The sequence below is a fragment of the Pseudophryne corroboree genome, chromosome 12 (assembly GCF_028390025.1).
Source record: "Pseudophryne corroboree isolate aPseCor3 chromosome 12, aPseCor3.hap2, whole genome shotgun sequence".
Taxonomy (NCBI): Eukaryota; Metazoa; Chordata; class Amphibia; order Anura; family Myobatrachidae; genus Pseudophryne; species Pseudophryne corroboree.
Genome location: NC_086455.1, coordinates 15,905,076 through 15,921,521, shown reverse-complemented (window position 1 = coordinate 15,921,521; position 16,446 = coordinate 15,905,076). Strand labels below are relative to the sequence as shown.

The 16,446-nt window shown below is 42.0% G+C and overlaps 1 protein-coding gene across 2 annotated transcripts; it reads left to right on the top strand.

Moving 5' to 3' along the window:
- The first annotated feature begins 6,957 nt into the window (after positions 1-6,957).
- HAPLN2 (hyaluronan and proteoglycan link protein 2) lies at positions 6,958-16,058 on the top strand. 2 transcript variants are annotated; one of them, XM_063947085.1, is made up of 6 exons: positions 6,958-7,122; positions 10,878-10,994; positions 12,235-12,588; positions 13,334-13,450; positions 13,565-13,747; positions 14,708-16,058. In XM_063947085.1, the coding sequence occupies exons 2-6, from the start codon at positions 10,904-10,906 to the stop codon at positions 14,989-14,991; spliced, it is 1,029 nt and encodes a 342-aa protein (XP_063803155.1). In that variant the 5' UTR covers positions 6,958-7,122; positions 10,878-10,903; the 3' UTR covers positions 14,992-16,058. The 2 variants fall into 2 exon arrangements, with proteins under 2 accessions (XP_063803155.1, XP_063803156.1); XM_063947086.1 differs by lacking the exon at positions 6,958-7,122 and having other exon boundaries at positions 10,902-11,057.
- The last annotated feature ends 388 nt before the right edge of the window (positions 16,059-16,446 follow it).

Sequence of the window (16,446 nt, the reverse complement as noted above, 5' to 3'; positions counted from 1 at the left end):
TTTGGGGTATATGTCAGTTGTTTTCTCCCACTTATCTGGTCCCTGTATTGGTATTCTCGCTGGTCTAAAAAAGAGGAAGAAGAGGGGTCTTGTACAGGATTTTTTTCCTTTTGCTGAACTTGTTTAGGTCGAGCCCCTCTCTGAGTATATCCTCTATTTTGTGGATAAGTGGGTATATTTCTGATTGTGGACTCTTCCTGTTCCTGACTAGTTGAATTTCTGCCCATTTGGTTCCCTTTATTATATTCTGTGTATTTTTTATCCTTATGTTTAAAACCTGGATTTGTATTTCTAAATTTGTCTCTATATGTTCTGTATTCACCATTTTTAAAATCATCTATATCACGCTTGAATTTTTTACATTTCATCTCAGTGATAGACATTTCAAACTTGATCACCCTCTCAGAGATTACGCGGTCTCTTTCTAGATATTCCGCAGAGGTCTTGTGGTTGTCAAGTTTTTTCTTTAAAATGTCTATCTCTGAAACCAAGGACTCCACTTTCTTATTTCTAAAGCGAATAACCAATTCCATCAAATGCACTGAGCATTTATCTAAAATACTTTCCCATTCATTTTGAAACTCCGGGATCTCCCCAAATATTGAGGGCTTGAATAAGCGTAAACCTCTGGGAATTAGTTTTTGATCAATATATTTTTGTAGGTTCACGCTATCAAGCCAATGTTTGGTCTCAGCCTTTAGTAGATCCTCCAGTTTCAAAAAAATCACTTTTCAACAAATCTTCCTTATCAACATTTGCAATACTTTTGTCATGGTCCCATTTTGACATATACATTTGTCTCCGGTTATATCTATCATTAAAGGAAGAGAAGCAACTCATCTTAGCAGCCAGACAATAACTATGTGAATATGCAGAGAGTAAATTACCGAGGTAATTTGTCCGGCGCTGTTAAGAGGATATGCTTGTCCTTTACAGCTGCTGTTTAAAGGGATAGTTAGTCCCTGTATGAGTGATAAAGGTAAAGAAATATACAGCGCTAATAACAAACTGGGTATGGGGAAATTAATAATCACAAAAAAAAAAAAGAAATAGACAAAAAGGGTGAAACATCATGGTTAACCACAAAACCAAAAGGCTTCTACAAATGTGGGGCCAACAGATGTACTACCTGTTCTTATGTACGAAATAAAACTAAAATTATAAACTTAATATCAGAGGAGAAATATATAAATATTTCCAGTTTTATCAACTGTAATACAACTTGGGTTGTTTACCTGCTTGAGTGTGGATGTAGTCTCAAATATGTCGGTAGAACAACAAGGGCACTAAAATCTAGATTTATGGAACATCGTAGAAACATCACTATCGGCTTCACAAAACACAGTGTATCAAGACATTTCTTTTACCATCACAATAAAGATCAGAGTTCCCTGCGGCTAATTGGGCTAGAACATATTCCGCAAACGACTAGAGGGGGAGACAGATTTATTAAACTGTGTCGTCAAGAGATCTTTTGGACCTTCCAGCTTAATTCATTACACCCTAGCGGTCTTAATGAAGCATTAGAATTAAATGCAGTATTATAATTTCAGTAAAATAGATTGCTCCTTACATAGTTTAAATGATTCACCCATTCATATCCCTGAGGACTAATATAGAACTGACTAGGCGGTCCTATATATATATATAATTTGATTATAAGATGCCAAGAACCAATAAAAAGACCTCTCCACATATACACATATATATATATTTTTTCGAGGGTTTTATAATAAACCATCTGATATATATTGACTGGTAGACGGATTATTCCATTAGCAAAATATATTTAGACATTAAAATAACATAACAAGAGAATAATATATACATATATAAGAGCTCTGTTTGTATAGTGTTATGTATGGTCTCCATATATGTAGAATGAACCACCCTCCTAGATCACAACTCTGACGGTTTATGTAAAAATGATCAAGTACCTTCCTATATAAAAAGCATTATGGAAATCCACCACAAGATGTCAGTAAAGGCAACAGGAGGAAAAGGTTCATTCTATATGTACGTTTATTATATATTTTTTATGCTTATTTTTCCAAGATAAAAATCCAATAAATTTTGGATATATATTTGGAATAATATATATATTTGATTGTAGTCTACAATTATATTAAATTGAGAAAAGAATCCACCCTAAATGGTTATTAACATATACATATGGTATGGAATTGAATTATTGAATTTATCTGGACTGTTGTTAATATATTTTTATTATAGTGTCTCTATTTTTCATATTCACAACTATTCATGTAAAGAACTTATACTGCTAACAAAGAGTATCTATAAACATGATAAAGGGTTTATATCATATAAATGCAAATCGCCAACTAAGGGCAATATAGCCACTTTTGCACCCTATCACATGATCCTTTTTATGCATCAGAGTAAGGGAATGATGCACTCCCGGTCCGTGATGCCAGTCACATGTCTGGATCAATCATGTGACCTGAAGACGACTGACGTGTGACTCACAAACTATAATGAGCCGCCGGAGGTTCGGACGCAATGTCTATCACGTGACCGGAGCAAGTCACGTGGCCGGGTCGCGTGACCGGGTCACATGGTATGTCTAAACCAATGACCGAAATAAGCCATGTGATCGGGTCACGTGACCGGGTCATGTGGTGTGGTTAAACCAATGTGCGGATATGCGGTCATGTGACCCGCACATATGTAAACAGGAAGTGTTCCTGTATTTTATAATACATTTTCTTCTATACCCATTATAATTATTATTTTTTTGAATATACATTTGTCTCCATTAAATAGAAACAATATAAACTGGATATGGTTTTGTTTTGTGAGTTATTAAGATATTTAAAATCGATCTCATCTGACATCAATGGGCAATCAGCACAGCCTTTAAAAAGGGCATCCACACAGAAGGCACACATACCTTGAAAAAGCTGTGAATACAGCGAAACGCGTTGGTTCTGAGGAGCCGTATGCCACTGGAAACAATTTCGTCACTTGGAAACCAGCCTAGAAGTCCACCAGCAAATTGGGAAAATAGCGGATGTCCATAAGGCGCAGAAAGATCCAGTAATCCAACAGGACTCAATCCAGTCCGGATCAAACACTATAAAGATCTGCCTTGCATTTGGACCTCACCTGCTAAGCACTGAAAACTGCACCCTAGGACTGTGGCTACCATTCCAAGGACTCGTACCAGTGTACTTATTCGGCTTCCTCGTGTGGTAAATTACCAAACAAAAATTGCTGTGCCTGCCCTATAGATTTTTATCTGAGTCTTTTATTGACAAAATAATGTCTCTTTTTTATAATGAATTTAGTTGTTGCAACAATTTTTTACAATAAATTGTGATTATTAATTTCCCCATACCCAGTTTGTTATTAGCGCTGTATATTTCTTTACCTTTGGTTCCATTATCTGTTCCCCGTCGACCTTGGACCCATTTGTCGATGGACTTTGTTTCCGATCTACCTATCTGCAACAAGTTTAATACCATCTGGGTGGTAGTTGACCGGTTCACCAAGATGGCACATTTCATCCCTCTCACCGGTCTTCCGTCGGCTTCCAAGTTGGCTCAAGTGTTTATACAAGAGATCTTCCGACTTCACGGTCTTCCTGAAGAGATCATCTCGGATCGTGGAGTACAATTTGTAGCCAAATTTTGGCGAAGTTTGTGTCAAGCCCTCCAAGTCAAGTTAAAGTTTTCCACGGCTTACCATCCTCAGACCAATGGTCAAACCGAGAGGGTGAATCAGGACTTGGAGGCCTTCCTCCGTATATATGTGTCTTCCTCTCAAGATCACTGGGTTCAACTCCTTCCTTGGGCCGAGTTCAGCCACAACAATCAATACCATTCCTCATCTTCTTCTACACCATTCTTCATTAATTATGGATTCCACCCTAAAGTCCTAGAATTCCAACCGCTTCCCGCAACTTCTGTTCCAGCAGTGGATGTCACCTTGCGTCAGTTTTCAAATAACTGGAGGAACGTCCGCGCAGCCCTGCTTAAAGCCTCATTCAGGTATAAGAAGTTTGCCGATAGGAAGCGTAGAGCGGTTCCTGCTCTCAAGGTGGGTGATCGTGTGTGGCTGTCCACGAAGAATTTGAGGTTGAGAGTTCCCAGCATGAAATTTGCACCTCGCTACATCGGACCCTTCAAGATTGAACAAGTTATCAATCCTGTTGCCTACAGGTTACAGTTACCATCCTTCTTGAAAATACCCAGGACATTTCATGTTTCTTTGTTGAAACCGCTGATCCTGAATCGGTTTCATTCCGCACTTCCTCCAGCTCCCAAAGTTCAGACTCAACGGGGAGTCGAGTACGAGGTGGCCAAGATTTTGGACTCACGTTTCCGTTACGGTCAGTTACAATACCTCATTGACTGGAAGGGCTATGGTCCTGAAGAACGCTCTTGGACCAATGCCTCAGACGTCCATGCTCCTGCCTTGGTCCGAAATTTCCACGCAAAGTTTCCTTTAAAGCCTAAGAAGTGTCCTGGGGCCACTCCTAAAGGGGGGGTGCTGTCACGATCCGGGTATCTGGACGCCATTACTTACCCTTCAGATGCCTCCTAAGGCTGGCTCAGCGTTCCAGGACCGGATCCCGCTGTTCCTGAGTTTCCACATGCAGAATGTCAGAGTGGTGATTTCATCAGCCGCGGCCTCCGCTGTGCCCGCGTGGTTAAATGTGCGCTTGTCAGTCTGGCGTCTCCTGTCTCCTGTGGCCGGCGTCGCCATTACTGTTTCAATTCTCACATGGATTACAAACCAAACTTCCCTCCAAGTGTCTGCATGGGCGCAGCCATCTTGGATTTTGTCATCTGAGCATTTCCACCAATCTGCTGTCTGTATTGTTGATTTGCATAATTGCCTAGCCAACCCCTTCCTTGCTGCAGGTATAAGTAAGCTGTGCCTGAGCAAGGAAGGCGTCAGTGCTTTGGTTGTCTAACCTAGTTCCAGTTTGTCTCTCTCCTGTGGTTGTCTTCCAGGTTCCAGCTCCTGTCTCCAGACTTCTGCTACAGAGACCCGCACCAGCATTCCATCTGCGGTGTAGCCTGACTCTCCGATCCATTCTGGACTCACCTGTTTCCAGTTACAACAATCACCTGCTTCCAGCCCAGCTTCCAGCAGTGTACAGCTTCTCTTAAAGGGCCGGTGTCCTTTCTACACTTTACCACTCTCCACCGGTATTATTATTTCACCGCTCTCAAACTCCAAACTTCATTATTATTTCATCGCTCTCAAGTTCGTTTATTATTTAACTGGTTCCAGCCAGTATCCACTCCGTACCAACAACAGTCTGGTTCCAGCCAGTATCCACAGCAGCCGTTTTATCTTCAGCAACCCAGCCTTTCCTGGAACACCAGCTGGTACGATCCTGGGTTCTCTCCATTGCTACAGTCAGGCCTGGTAAGGACTTTCCAACTAGAAGATTATAAGAACTGTCTCACTCTACCAGTGCCTGTGGCCCTTGCCACCCTGTAGTACCCAGGAATTGTATTTATCCTCTGTTGACTTTTATGTTTCCTTTACTGCTGCTGTGTTACGGAGTTTGTCATAATAAACATCATTGACTTTTATCCTGGTTGTCGTGGTCACGCCTTCGGGCAGTTATTCTACATGTTACTTACATGTCTAGGGGTCTGATACAACCTCCCAGGTTCCGTTACATCTCAGCCCCTACAACTGAGGCTGCCTCCCGTCAGCTCAAGCCCTCAGTTGTGACACGATCACTGTTACCGGCTCACACTGGAAGCAACTGCCAACCCCTGGTATCACCGCGCACACTCCTCCCTCTGCTACTGTGATGTCAGCATGCTGGATGGGGGGGGGGGGGAGCTACACAAAACATGAGCCGCATGGGCTGAGCTTTCCATAGATGCTAGTCAGGGAATTGGAGCGACTGCCTTTGTAATGAGTGCCCCTGAGATGCTGGGCCCCCAGACACGTGGCCCCCAGATATCCTATGCGCCCATATTGCTATCACCTCTGCACTGGCTGAAGAGTTAGCGGATTATGTGGCCCATCTGTGCTGCCTACATACTGGACCATTTTTAGTTTGCTGTTTGTGCGGGAGCTCGGGGGGAACAGGTAGAGTTTGGGAAAACCCAAGTGGCTGATGGTGGACACTTGTTGCGGGCCTCACAGGAGAAGCCCCCTGATACTCAGAGACAGACGGCCAAAGCTCTTTGTGTCTGCTTCATAAATGATAGAGATGAATGACTGTTTAGCTGTAACAATACAGGGTGATTCAAAAGTCGCAGTACACCCTTGTCAAAGTCGCAGTACACCCCTTTGTTTGAAAAACTGTGCTGGAAATGGGAAAACTGACTTAGATTCAACATGGCCGATTTCAAGATGGCGCCCATGTTGGGTAGATACCCTAAAAGATAGCCCACCTCACCCATACCTTACTGGAGTATTCCGTTTTTACCATTTCCTGCACAGTTTTTGAAACAAAAGGGTGTACTGCGACTTTTGAATCACCCTGTACTTAATTTTCAATGGCTAATCACAAATATCAGAAAAAACAGTCTTAGACAACTGGAGCAGACAGGCGTACTGGGCACCAGCCTTACCAGTGAGCCAGTATACTGCTGACTGGTGCATTCTTTATCCACCTCATTGACCTTGGCTCTGAGTAGGTGGTAGAGTTTGCAGGTGCATAATGTTAATTAGACATCATTCCTGGGGGACATCATTACTCCGAACACTGAGAGTCTGTCTGTCTGGTTGTGTAGGGCAGAGAGTTGGGCGAAGGCTTATATTCTACATCCTTCATCCACATGTTGACATTTTCTCCCAGATTCAGAGACTCTGCATCATCGAGACAAGACAGTCCAGGCATTGACTAGCTGTGCCCGGCTTAGAACAATGGCAGATTGTGTCCCGCGGACGTTTTTATGACTTTACAGGGGAAGTGACTGACAGGCACACAAACTGTTTACTGACTGTGCAGCAGAAGGGCAGCTGGGGCAGAGACGCCCGCTGTCCGGGGTAGGAGGTGTCACTGTCCAGGGGCTGACGGGACCAGCGTTCCAGCAGGTCAATGTCTATGACTATTTTATGATGCCTGGTACATTATGGTGCTGGTGAGTAGGATGACAGGTCCTATAGCATCATTCTGGTAAGGTGAGAACTCATATTACATGTGTCTGTCTGTCTGTACTGAGATGTGCTGTATATGGAATTATTGGGGCTTTATGGATAAGGGACCTTAATTGGATCATTGAACTTATTATATGCTAATTAGCTTTATAACGGACTCCGTCTTTCCCCACACTATGGTCATACTCATGGTATTGTTTAGCAGTTCTCCTCATAGTGACTGTAGGAAGATATCCATAGTGATTACTACTACGGTATGTACACGCACGCACGCACGCACGCACGCACACTTATTCGTACTCCTTTTTTAAATTCTGCGATATTGCACCTGAATTATTGCAATCATTAACGTTAAGTGCATATTCTCTTATGCAAACTGATCTTGCCAACCTATTCCCTTGCATCCCATAGTATCTTTGGTGCTAATAATCTTCATATTGGCCAGGTCTCTGCAGAACATTGCACCGTTGCAAACTGCACCTTCAGAGATGCATATTAATATATTATACAGAACTTCACAAAAACTGGCAGCACAATGAGCTTCACACTGGAAATATTGTGATCCTGTATATGGGTTGGGTATGCGTTACTGCCGCTTGGGATCCCGGGGTCAACATACTGTCCACGAGATCCCGGCGGCGGTATGTCGGCAGGGAGGGCGGGGTGTGATACAAGCCCCTTGCGGGCACGGTGGCTCGCCACAGTTGCTATTCCCACTCTATGGGTGTCGTGGACACCCACAAGTGGGAATAGTCTCTGTTAGCTGGCTGGCGGCATTGTCAGTGGTTGGGATTCCGGTGTCAGTACTGCGACCATGTCACAGCCTGGTATCAAACATCGCTACCGGTTCATCTGAGTAAGCTGAGTAATCCTCTGCGCAGCTTCGGACCTGCACAATTTTGTTCGAAGCCCCATAGGGCTGCGTAGGTAATTGTGAGAATATGCGGTGACAGTGGGCTGCAAGGGGTGCCAGATGTGGTACTGTTGCCGACATTTCGACGTCGCTACAACAACAACTCGCACCCTTTGTCCTCCTAGCAACACAGGAACACAGCAGTATTGTATCAGCTCTGCCTCTAGACAGAGGTACAATTTTTTTTTTTCATTTCTTTGCAAGAAGATAATTTTTTGATCCATACATTTGTTGATCTGCAAATTTGTCACCTTTTGTCAACTTTGTAGAATTTATATTTAGTTATGCAGCCCATTCAGTCATTTCGATGGACAAGCAGACCAGAAATACTGATTTCCAGGGCTCTATATATTCAAAACTTGCTACGGGAAAAATGTACTTACACTCCTTGATATACGGCCAAATTCAGTACTGTAAGCAATACCGATGTTTGCAAAGTTTAATGATTACCGGCAATCTGCACGTGTGTCTTGGTCGCACTGCGCACACATGAAAGCACCATAGTAATTCTGCTAGCTGTGAGGATTCATTTGTAAGGCATTGGACAGTCAGGGAGCGTTTGCGATAGGTAACATGAAGTGGGAGCAAAAATGCAGGTGTAGCGCAAACATTTTCGGTGTGTGTCTGACCTTTCAACTGTGATCCGGTACGCACAAAACATGGTTCATGCATACTAATTCTCAAGATCATTCTGCACAACCTTAGGGTTACTCTGGGAGTCGATTGTCGGAGGATCTGTGACCGACGCTGCGTATATATTTGTATGCAGATGCATAAATCTGTGAAGTCGCTGATGGGGGTCTCAATACAGTTCCAGGCGGTGGCAGCATTAACATATTCTTGCAAATTTGCTGCACATGGGATCTCAGCTGCTAAAATATTAGCGTGCATCTGTCTATCAGTAGCATTTTGAAATGAGTTTGTGGTGTTTGGCTCATTGATGATATTTGAGGAACGTCAGACAAGACCCATGCTGTATATTGTAATGATCTTGCAGTATATTGCAACAATCTTGCTGTATATTGTAAGGATCTTGCTGTATATTGCATTGTTCTTGTTGTATATTGTAATCAGCACTTCTATACACACCAGTGTGCTGTCTGCATCCTGCAGCTATATCTGCGCTTGCAGTATATTGTAATGATCTTACTGTATAGTGTAATGACCTTGTTGTATATTGCAATGATCTTGCTGTATATTGCAACAATCTTGCTGTATATTGTAATGAGCACTTCTATACACACCAGTGTGCTGTCTGCATCCTGCAGCTATATCTGCGTTTGCTACAGTCTGCTGCCAGACCTCCTGCATGCAGTCTCCTGTACCACCTGTGTTCTGAACTGCTACTGACTGTCCAAGTTAATCACACTGCTACTGCAGATAAACATGTAATAGTGTGTTCATAGACTGATCCATCCAGTATTCATTTAAGCACTAATTGTACTAGGTTGTTAAGAATGGTTCCGGTATAAAAGATAGATAGTGTCTAGTTCGACAGTCAATAGGTAGACACCATATGTTAGACAGAAATTAGGTCGACAGGGTCAAAAGGTCGACATGAAAAAGGTTGACGGGTCAAAAGGTCGACAGGGTCAAAAGGTCGACATGAAAATGGTCGACATGAAAAAGGTAGACACCATGTTTTTTGCATTTTTGTGGTTTTGGTGGATAGTTTTGTCATCTGGGACCCCCAGTTGTAGAAAGGCATACCCTCGCGGGGCTTGCTTCGCTCGCCACGCTTCGGGCACGGTGGCTCGCTGCGCTCGCCACAAGGTTTATAACCAACTCTATGCCGACATGGATAGAGAGAGTATGAAATAGTCCAAAAACATGTTACATTAAAAAAAAATTGTCTATCTTTTTCATGTCTACCATTTTCATGTCGACCTTTTGACCATGTCAACCTTTTGTACTGTCTACCTTTTTCATGTCGTCCTTTTGACCCTGTCAACCTTCTGACCCTGTCGACCTAATATCTGTCTAACATATGGTGTCTATCTATTGACTGTCTAACTAGACACTGTCTATCTAACGGATACCATTAAGAATTGCCAGGTAGCATACTGTGGTTAACCTAGATTTATTTTCTCTCCTACATTTTCATATTGGTATAAGTATAACTTAATGAGAAGAAGTATGATTCAACCGGGTGTGTATCGCGTTACCGGTGGCCAATAACTACATCCCATTCAACCTCCTTGTTATATTCATTCTAGTAATAGCCAATCCTGCACTGCAACCACAGCTCGGTGTGCGTTACAAACTCAGAACCTGAAACATGCATTACAACAGGGGTATGCAGAAGAGCATCTCTAAATGCACAGCACATAGAACCGTGCAGCAGATAATTACAAAACCACACTGGGTACCAGTCCTGTCATCTAAGAGCAGGAAATTGAGGCTCACGTGCTAGAAAAACTGGACAGTGGAAGATTGTAAAAAAAAGGCCCATGGTCTGATAAATCGTTATCTGTGCTGTGATATGCGGTTGGTACTGTCAGAATTTAGCTTGAACAACATGAATCCGGGTTATATCCTGCATTGTGTGAACAGTTCAGGCTGGTGGTGGTATAATGGTGTGGGGAATGTTTTCTTAGAACATATTAGGCCCCTAATAGAAACTGAGCATCATTGAAATGCCTCAGCCTACCTAAGAGAAAGGATACTCCATAGCAATTATTTTGTTAAAAAGTTATTTGAAACTATTAAATAAGTGTAAATGTGCTAAATTTGTAGACACATATTTTATAGACTGAGTTCTGTATATCCATATGCTTTAAAATGTCATTGTGGAAAATCATTATAAAATCTTAGATCATCGTCGGGCTTTTGCACTGATTCCGTCATTCCATCTTGTGTATCTCAGACAAATACAGAGTGTTCTCCCCGAGGATGAAAGGACTCTGCGTTCTACTGCTGCTGCTGTTTTGTACTGTCTCCTACCAGGACTTCAGTGTCTATCGCAACGCCAACCGGAACCAAGGTCTCACAATACAGGGTTTATTTGGTGTATGGGACAAAGATGCTTATACAATCTAAAGACGGGGTTAGTAAATAAGTAGTTCTAGGTAAAAAAGTAAAGTAAATTATTTAAATGGGTTTTATATTTATAGGTAACTTTAATTTGTTAATGAACATTGTGTTTGTTTTAAGGCTGATATACACCTTTAGATTACTTTACTTTATAGGTTACTATGTGCTAACAATATACAGGTTGAGTATCCCATATCCAAATATTCTGAAATACGGAATATTCCGAAATACGGACTTTTTTGAGTGAGAGTGAGATAGTGAAAACTTTGTTTTTTGATGGCTCAATGTACACAAACTATGTTTAATACACAAAGTTATTAAAAATATTGTATTAAATGACCTTCAGGCTGTGTGTATAAGGTGTATATGAAACATAAATGAATTGTGTGAATGTAGACACACTTTGTTTGATGCACAAAATTATAAAAAATATTGGCTAAAATGACCTTCAGGCTGTGTGTATAAGGTGTATATGTAACATAAATGCATTCTGTGCTTAGATTTGGGTCCCATCTCCATGATATCTCATTATGGTATGCAATTATTCCAAAATACGGAAAAATCCCATATCCAAAATACCTCCGGTCCCAAGCATTTTGGATAAGGGATACTCAACCTGTATTGCTTTATTTTTAGGCCAATTTCTGTACTATTCAGCCAAATTCTTTGTAATATTATAATTGTTTATTCTTACAGCCTTAAGTCTTATAAACCTTTTATACTGAAGTTCTGACCCGCATCTGACCTGGAATACTGAACATGGGTCAGAGCCAGGGCTTCACCTATACTTACGCCTTTCACACCACTGGTTCATCCCGGGTCATCACCGCTCACAACGGAACGCTTGGAGTTGAGATCATCGCCAAACGCTCCTGAGCCTGGCAATCAGCATTATTTTAGGCATAACCTGTGTCATCAATGACCTGGGTCTGCCTTTCACACTGACCCAGGTTGGATCCGGGAATAACCCTTTCACACAGACCTGGGACCTGGGTCTGGCCAGCTTACCCTGGCAGTAACCTAGGTTCTCAGTTCAGTGTAAAATGGATATAAGTGACATCATGATTTCCTATAGAATTGTTAATTTGGATGCTGGTCCAGTGCAAAAATTACTGCACTTGCTCTGACTGTAGGCAACAGGCCCACTTTAAGATTTAGAATGTAAAGTTATATAATTTATTTTTCTCCAGATTATACTCCTGGAACACATTATTTATTGAACCCAATCCACAGCGTGATTCATAGTTCTAGAGGTGCCAATGTGACCCTGCCCTGCATCATGCGCCGGCGCCCAAAAAGCTATAAGGTAAAATGGAGCAAGGTCAACCTCGAAGATCCACTGGAGAACCTCATAGTCATCTCCAATGGTCAGCACCACAAGAAGTACGATAAGCTGAAAGGCCGGGCCCGTCTGAGACGTAGCCATCGACTTGATGCCTCCTTGATCATCACTAATGTCACTCTAGAAGATGAGGGCAGATACAAGTGTGAGCTAGTGAATGGCCTGGAAGATCAGAGCTTGATGTTATCATTGGAACTGGAGGGTAATTTTACACATTTCAAAGATCTCTCATCCATTTTTGCCCCTATTATCCAAGACTTGCAGCACTGTTTCTACACAGTACAATCTAATAGACAATCTATCTAATAGACAGGAAAAAACAGACACCCAACCGACTTTTCAAACATTTGAATTCCCCCCTATATCTGTTGAAATATACCATGGAGGAGGAACATCAAACCAAGACACCATCATTATCAAAACAATAATTTGTAATGTTTAATAATATTCCAAGGGCAAATCAACTTTAATGTGTTTTTCTTCATCCTGCCCCATACTCTCAATTTTAAGAGACCTCCTATTTTAATGCCCCAATGTTTGCAGACCAGCTACTGGCACTCTTTATAAATGCTGGAGGCGTGAAGGCTACAAGGTGCCAGCATCGCACAATCATGTTAATCTATAATTCTGAGTGATGAGTGCAGCCTCACGTTGAAACGGCCCATAGCTCCAAATGATATTACCCTTAGTCTGTGGCTTCCTGCTTCCTCCATTGCATATATATATATATATATATATATATATATCTATATCAAGATTATCTGACCCTAATTCAACACACTTTAAATATATACCGCAATAGCAATTCCCTATCATACAACGTACGCTTAAAAGAGAATGTCTGTTCAACTGAAAGTCTCTTTGTTAGGCCTAATAAATCTATGACTGAAGTGTTACTGTTAGGTCTTTGTGTTCATTAATATAATTTTGTTTTGCACCTGTTTTAGGAGTAGTGTTTCCATATCAGTCCAGAGGAGGGCGCTACCATTTTAATTACATAGAGGCATATCAAGTTTGTAAAGAGCAAGATGGAAGACTGGCCACTTTATCCCAACTCTACCAAGGTAAGGGATGAAACGCGTTGTCTCCATCTGGTAGACTGAGATATAATACAAAGTCCACCTCCGATTCAGGAATGTGGGTAATAAAGAGTTGACTAACTGTTCTCTTATTCCTAGCATGGACGGACGGTCTGGATTGGTGCAATGCCGGATGGTTGCTTGAGGGAAGTGTTCATTATCCGGTCATTGTCCCACGGGAACCATGTGGGGGGGCTCTACCTCCTGGAATACGCAGCTATGGCCCCAAAGACAAACTGAAGGACAAATATGACGCCTTCTGCTTCACCTCAGCATTTAAGGGTACTCCATTGCAGATTTTGCTAGTTATAGTGGCATATCCAATTGAAACAGTCAGGCGTGATAATTTTTCTGGTAAAAACCCACGGAAAATGTCAAACAAAATCAACCTATACCTCAAAAGTCTACAAATAAATATTGGGTAACAGTATTATGTCTAGTGTCCCCCCAAAGGAAAAGTAATATCTTTAACATTCACCTACCTTAACACCAGCAATAACTAACCCTAGGAACAAAATGTGTAAAGTGTAAAACTGTTTCATTATATTAGCTCATCAGGACTTGATATATGCGCGATGCAAAGACTATAACAGACTAACTGCAGTCACTTAAATGTACAGTAAATCTTTTTTTCTTCTTCACTCTTCGCTCATTAGTATATACAAGTGGACTTATCCCATAGTTGTGTTTGAAACACCTAGATTTGTTCTATTTCTGTTAAATATATGGTATTGTCTTTAAAATGACACCATAATTGTCACATTGTTGGAAACAGGTTATATGAAAATTTAATTGGTGTGTATGGTGATTTTAGCCGCAATACAACTTTGTATACTCCTTTTTATATAAATCTGTCCTACCACTGGGACTATTATAATTCTGCCCCTCCCCAAAGACCCGGGGGCCGCTCTGTGCAGCCATTTTTACCAAGGCTCCATAGTTAATCTCACATCTGAAATTCTTTGAAGTGTAAGTGGCATGAAAGGGAGGACCAATGAGAAGCCATAATCTCAGACATTGAGCCTTCTGATTGGTTGCCCTGATCACCCACCTTCTGCAGCCAAAAAATGTCTATTACTGTAGGTGGCAGTAGAGATAATCTATACTAATGTGATTGTCGAGTACATTTTGTACTAGTCCATTTTTTTTTTTACAACGACCCCCATTAATCATAAAAACATGACCCTCATCTTTATCTCCCCGATGCTGTTCTACAAATCCGTTAACATGCCATGTTTGCAGGGCGTGTGTACTTTGTCCATGGCCCGATGAACTTCAGAGAAGCTTCTGATGCTTGCCAGGGCCGCAAGGCAGAGGTCGCAAAGGTCGGACATTTGTACGCTGCATGGAAATTCTTTGGCCTGGATCATTGTGACGGAGGCTGGTTATCAGACGGCAGTGTCCGGTATCCAATCACAGAGCCACGGGAGCGGTGCGGGGGACTCCCGGATCCAGGAGTGAGGAGTTTTGGTTTCCCCAATCCAGAAGAAAGACTGTATGGCGTGTATTGTTATGCCCCAACTTAGGGCAAGTCTTTAGCCCATTAGAGGTCACCTTCTAAAAACTGCTGATGGACAGTACTCTGAGCTACTTTCTGATTGGACAACAGGCCAGTGGAGTTAAACTCTGATTCTATTATATTGTAAAGTTTGAACATGTCCATGTTTGAGATTGGGTTGAACAATGTTTAGGACATACCAACATTTGTCTATTATTTGTAGGGATCAATAGTATCCTTTCAATGGGGGTAATTCAGACCTGATCGTAGCAGCAAATTTGTTAGCACTTGGGCAAATCCATGTGCACTGCAGGGGGGACAGATATAACATGTGCAGAGAGAGTTAGATTTGGGTGGGTTATACTGTTTCTGTGCAGGGTAAATACTGGCTGCTTTATTTTTACACTGCAATTTAGATTTCAGGTTGAACACACCACACCCACATCTAATGGGCCCTACACACTTAAAGATTTCACTGAAAGATATGAACGATCTTGTTCACTAGTGAACGAGATATCGTTCATATCTTTCAGTGTGTAGAGCCCGTTCACACCTGCAGGCCAATGTGGACAATATCGTCCATATTAGTATGCACGGCTATGGGGTCGGGTGACCGGGGGAGTGAAGAAACTTCACTCCCCCGTCACCCCCCTCCTTCCCAGCTGCTGTGTTGTCCGACGCCCGTATTAGCTGTCGGGCAGCTTGGCGGTCAGTCGCCGAGTGTGTAGGCCCCTTAACACTCTCTGCACATGATATATCTCCCCCCCCTCCCCTGCAGTGCACATGGTTTTGCTGCTACGATCAGGTCTGAATTACCCCCAGTGTCTTAGCTTTCCCAATGGCAGCCTAACCAGCTTTTAGCATTAACACTGCAATAAGTTAGATTGTAGTGCAACACAACTTAACATTTTAGCACAAAAACTACGCTACGCAACGTTTTGATAGTATGGCATGGTATCAGTATTTATTTGTGCACATAGTGCAAAATATGTTTAATATGGAGGAGCCACAGCCTTTCCACAACCCAATTAATTGACTAGTGCATGAATAATCTACAAACAAGGCTTGTCAAAAATAAATATGTTATTATTATTATTATTATATTATTTTGTTAGTACAGTACTGCTTTTTAATGAAATCTCTTATTGCGCCTCATATATTTAATTGCCATCCTTGCAACTCCTGATTGCCAGCCTCAGATCTCTCTCGCTGCCACTGCGCAGTGTGCTATTCTCCAGTGCGGCTCAGGCAGCAAGTGCAGAATTATAATTTCACTTCCTCTCTGACCTCAGTATTTTGGAAAAATGATTTGAATGGAATATAATTGAAATTGGTCCTAATTCAGACCTGATCGCACCTGTGCGAATTTGCAGAGGTTTGCAATTGGATAGTCGCCGCCCAGACAGAGTGAAAAACCGCTCCATGCAAGTCTGCGTACGCCGTGTGAATAGCTGTGCAAATAACGCCCAGCTGCAAATCCGTT

What these genes read in the sequence shown, in the direction of transcription:
- HAPLN2 (XM_063947085.1), top strand. Translation starts at nt 10,904, where the DNA reads ATGAAAGGACTCTGCGTTCTACTGCTGCTGCTGTTTTGTACTGTCTCC. An exon ending in CAACGCCAACCGGAACCAAG is followed by an intron (nt 10,995 to 12,234) that starts GTCTCACAATAC and finishes ATTTTTCTCCAG; the next exon opens with ATTATACTCCTGGAACACAT. An exon ending in GTTATCATTGGAACTGGAGG is followed by an intron (nt 12,589 to 13,333) that starts GTAATTTTACAC and finishes CACCTGTTTTAG; the next exon opens with GAGTAGTGTTTCCATATCAG.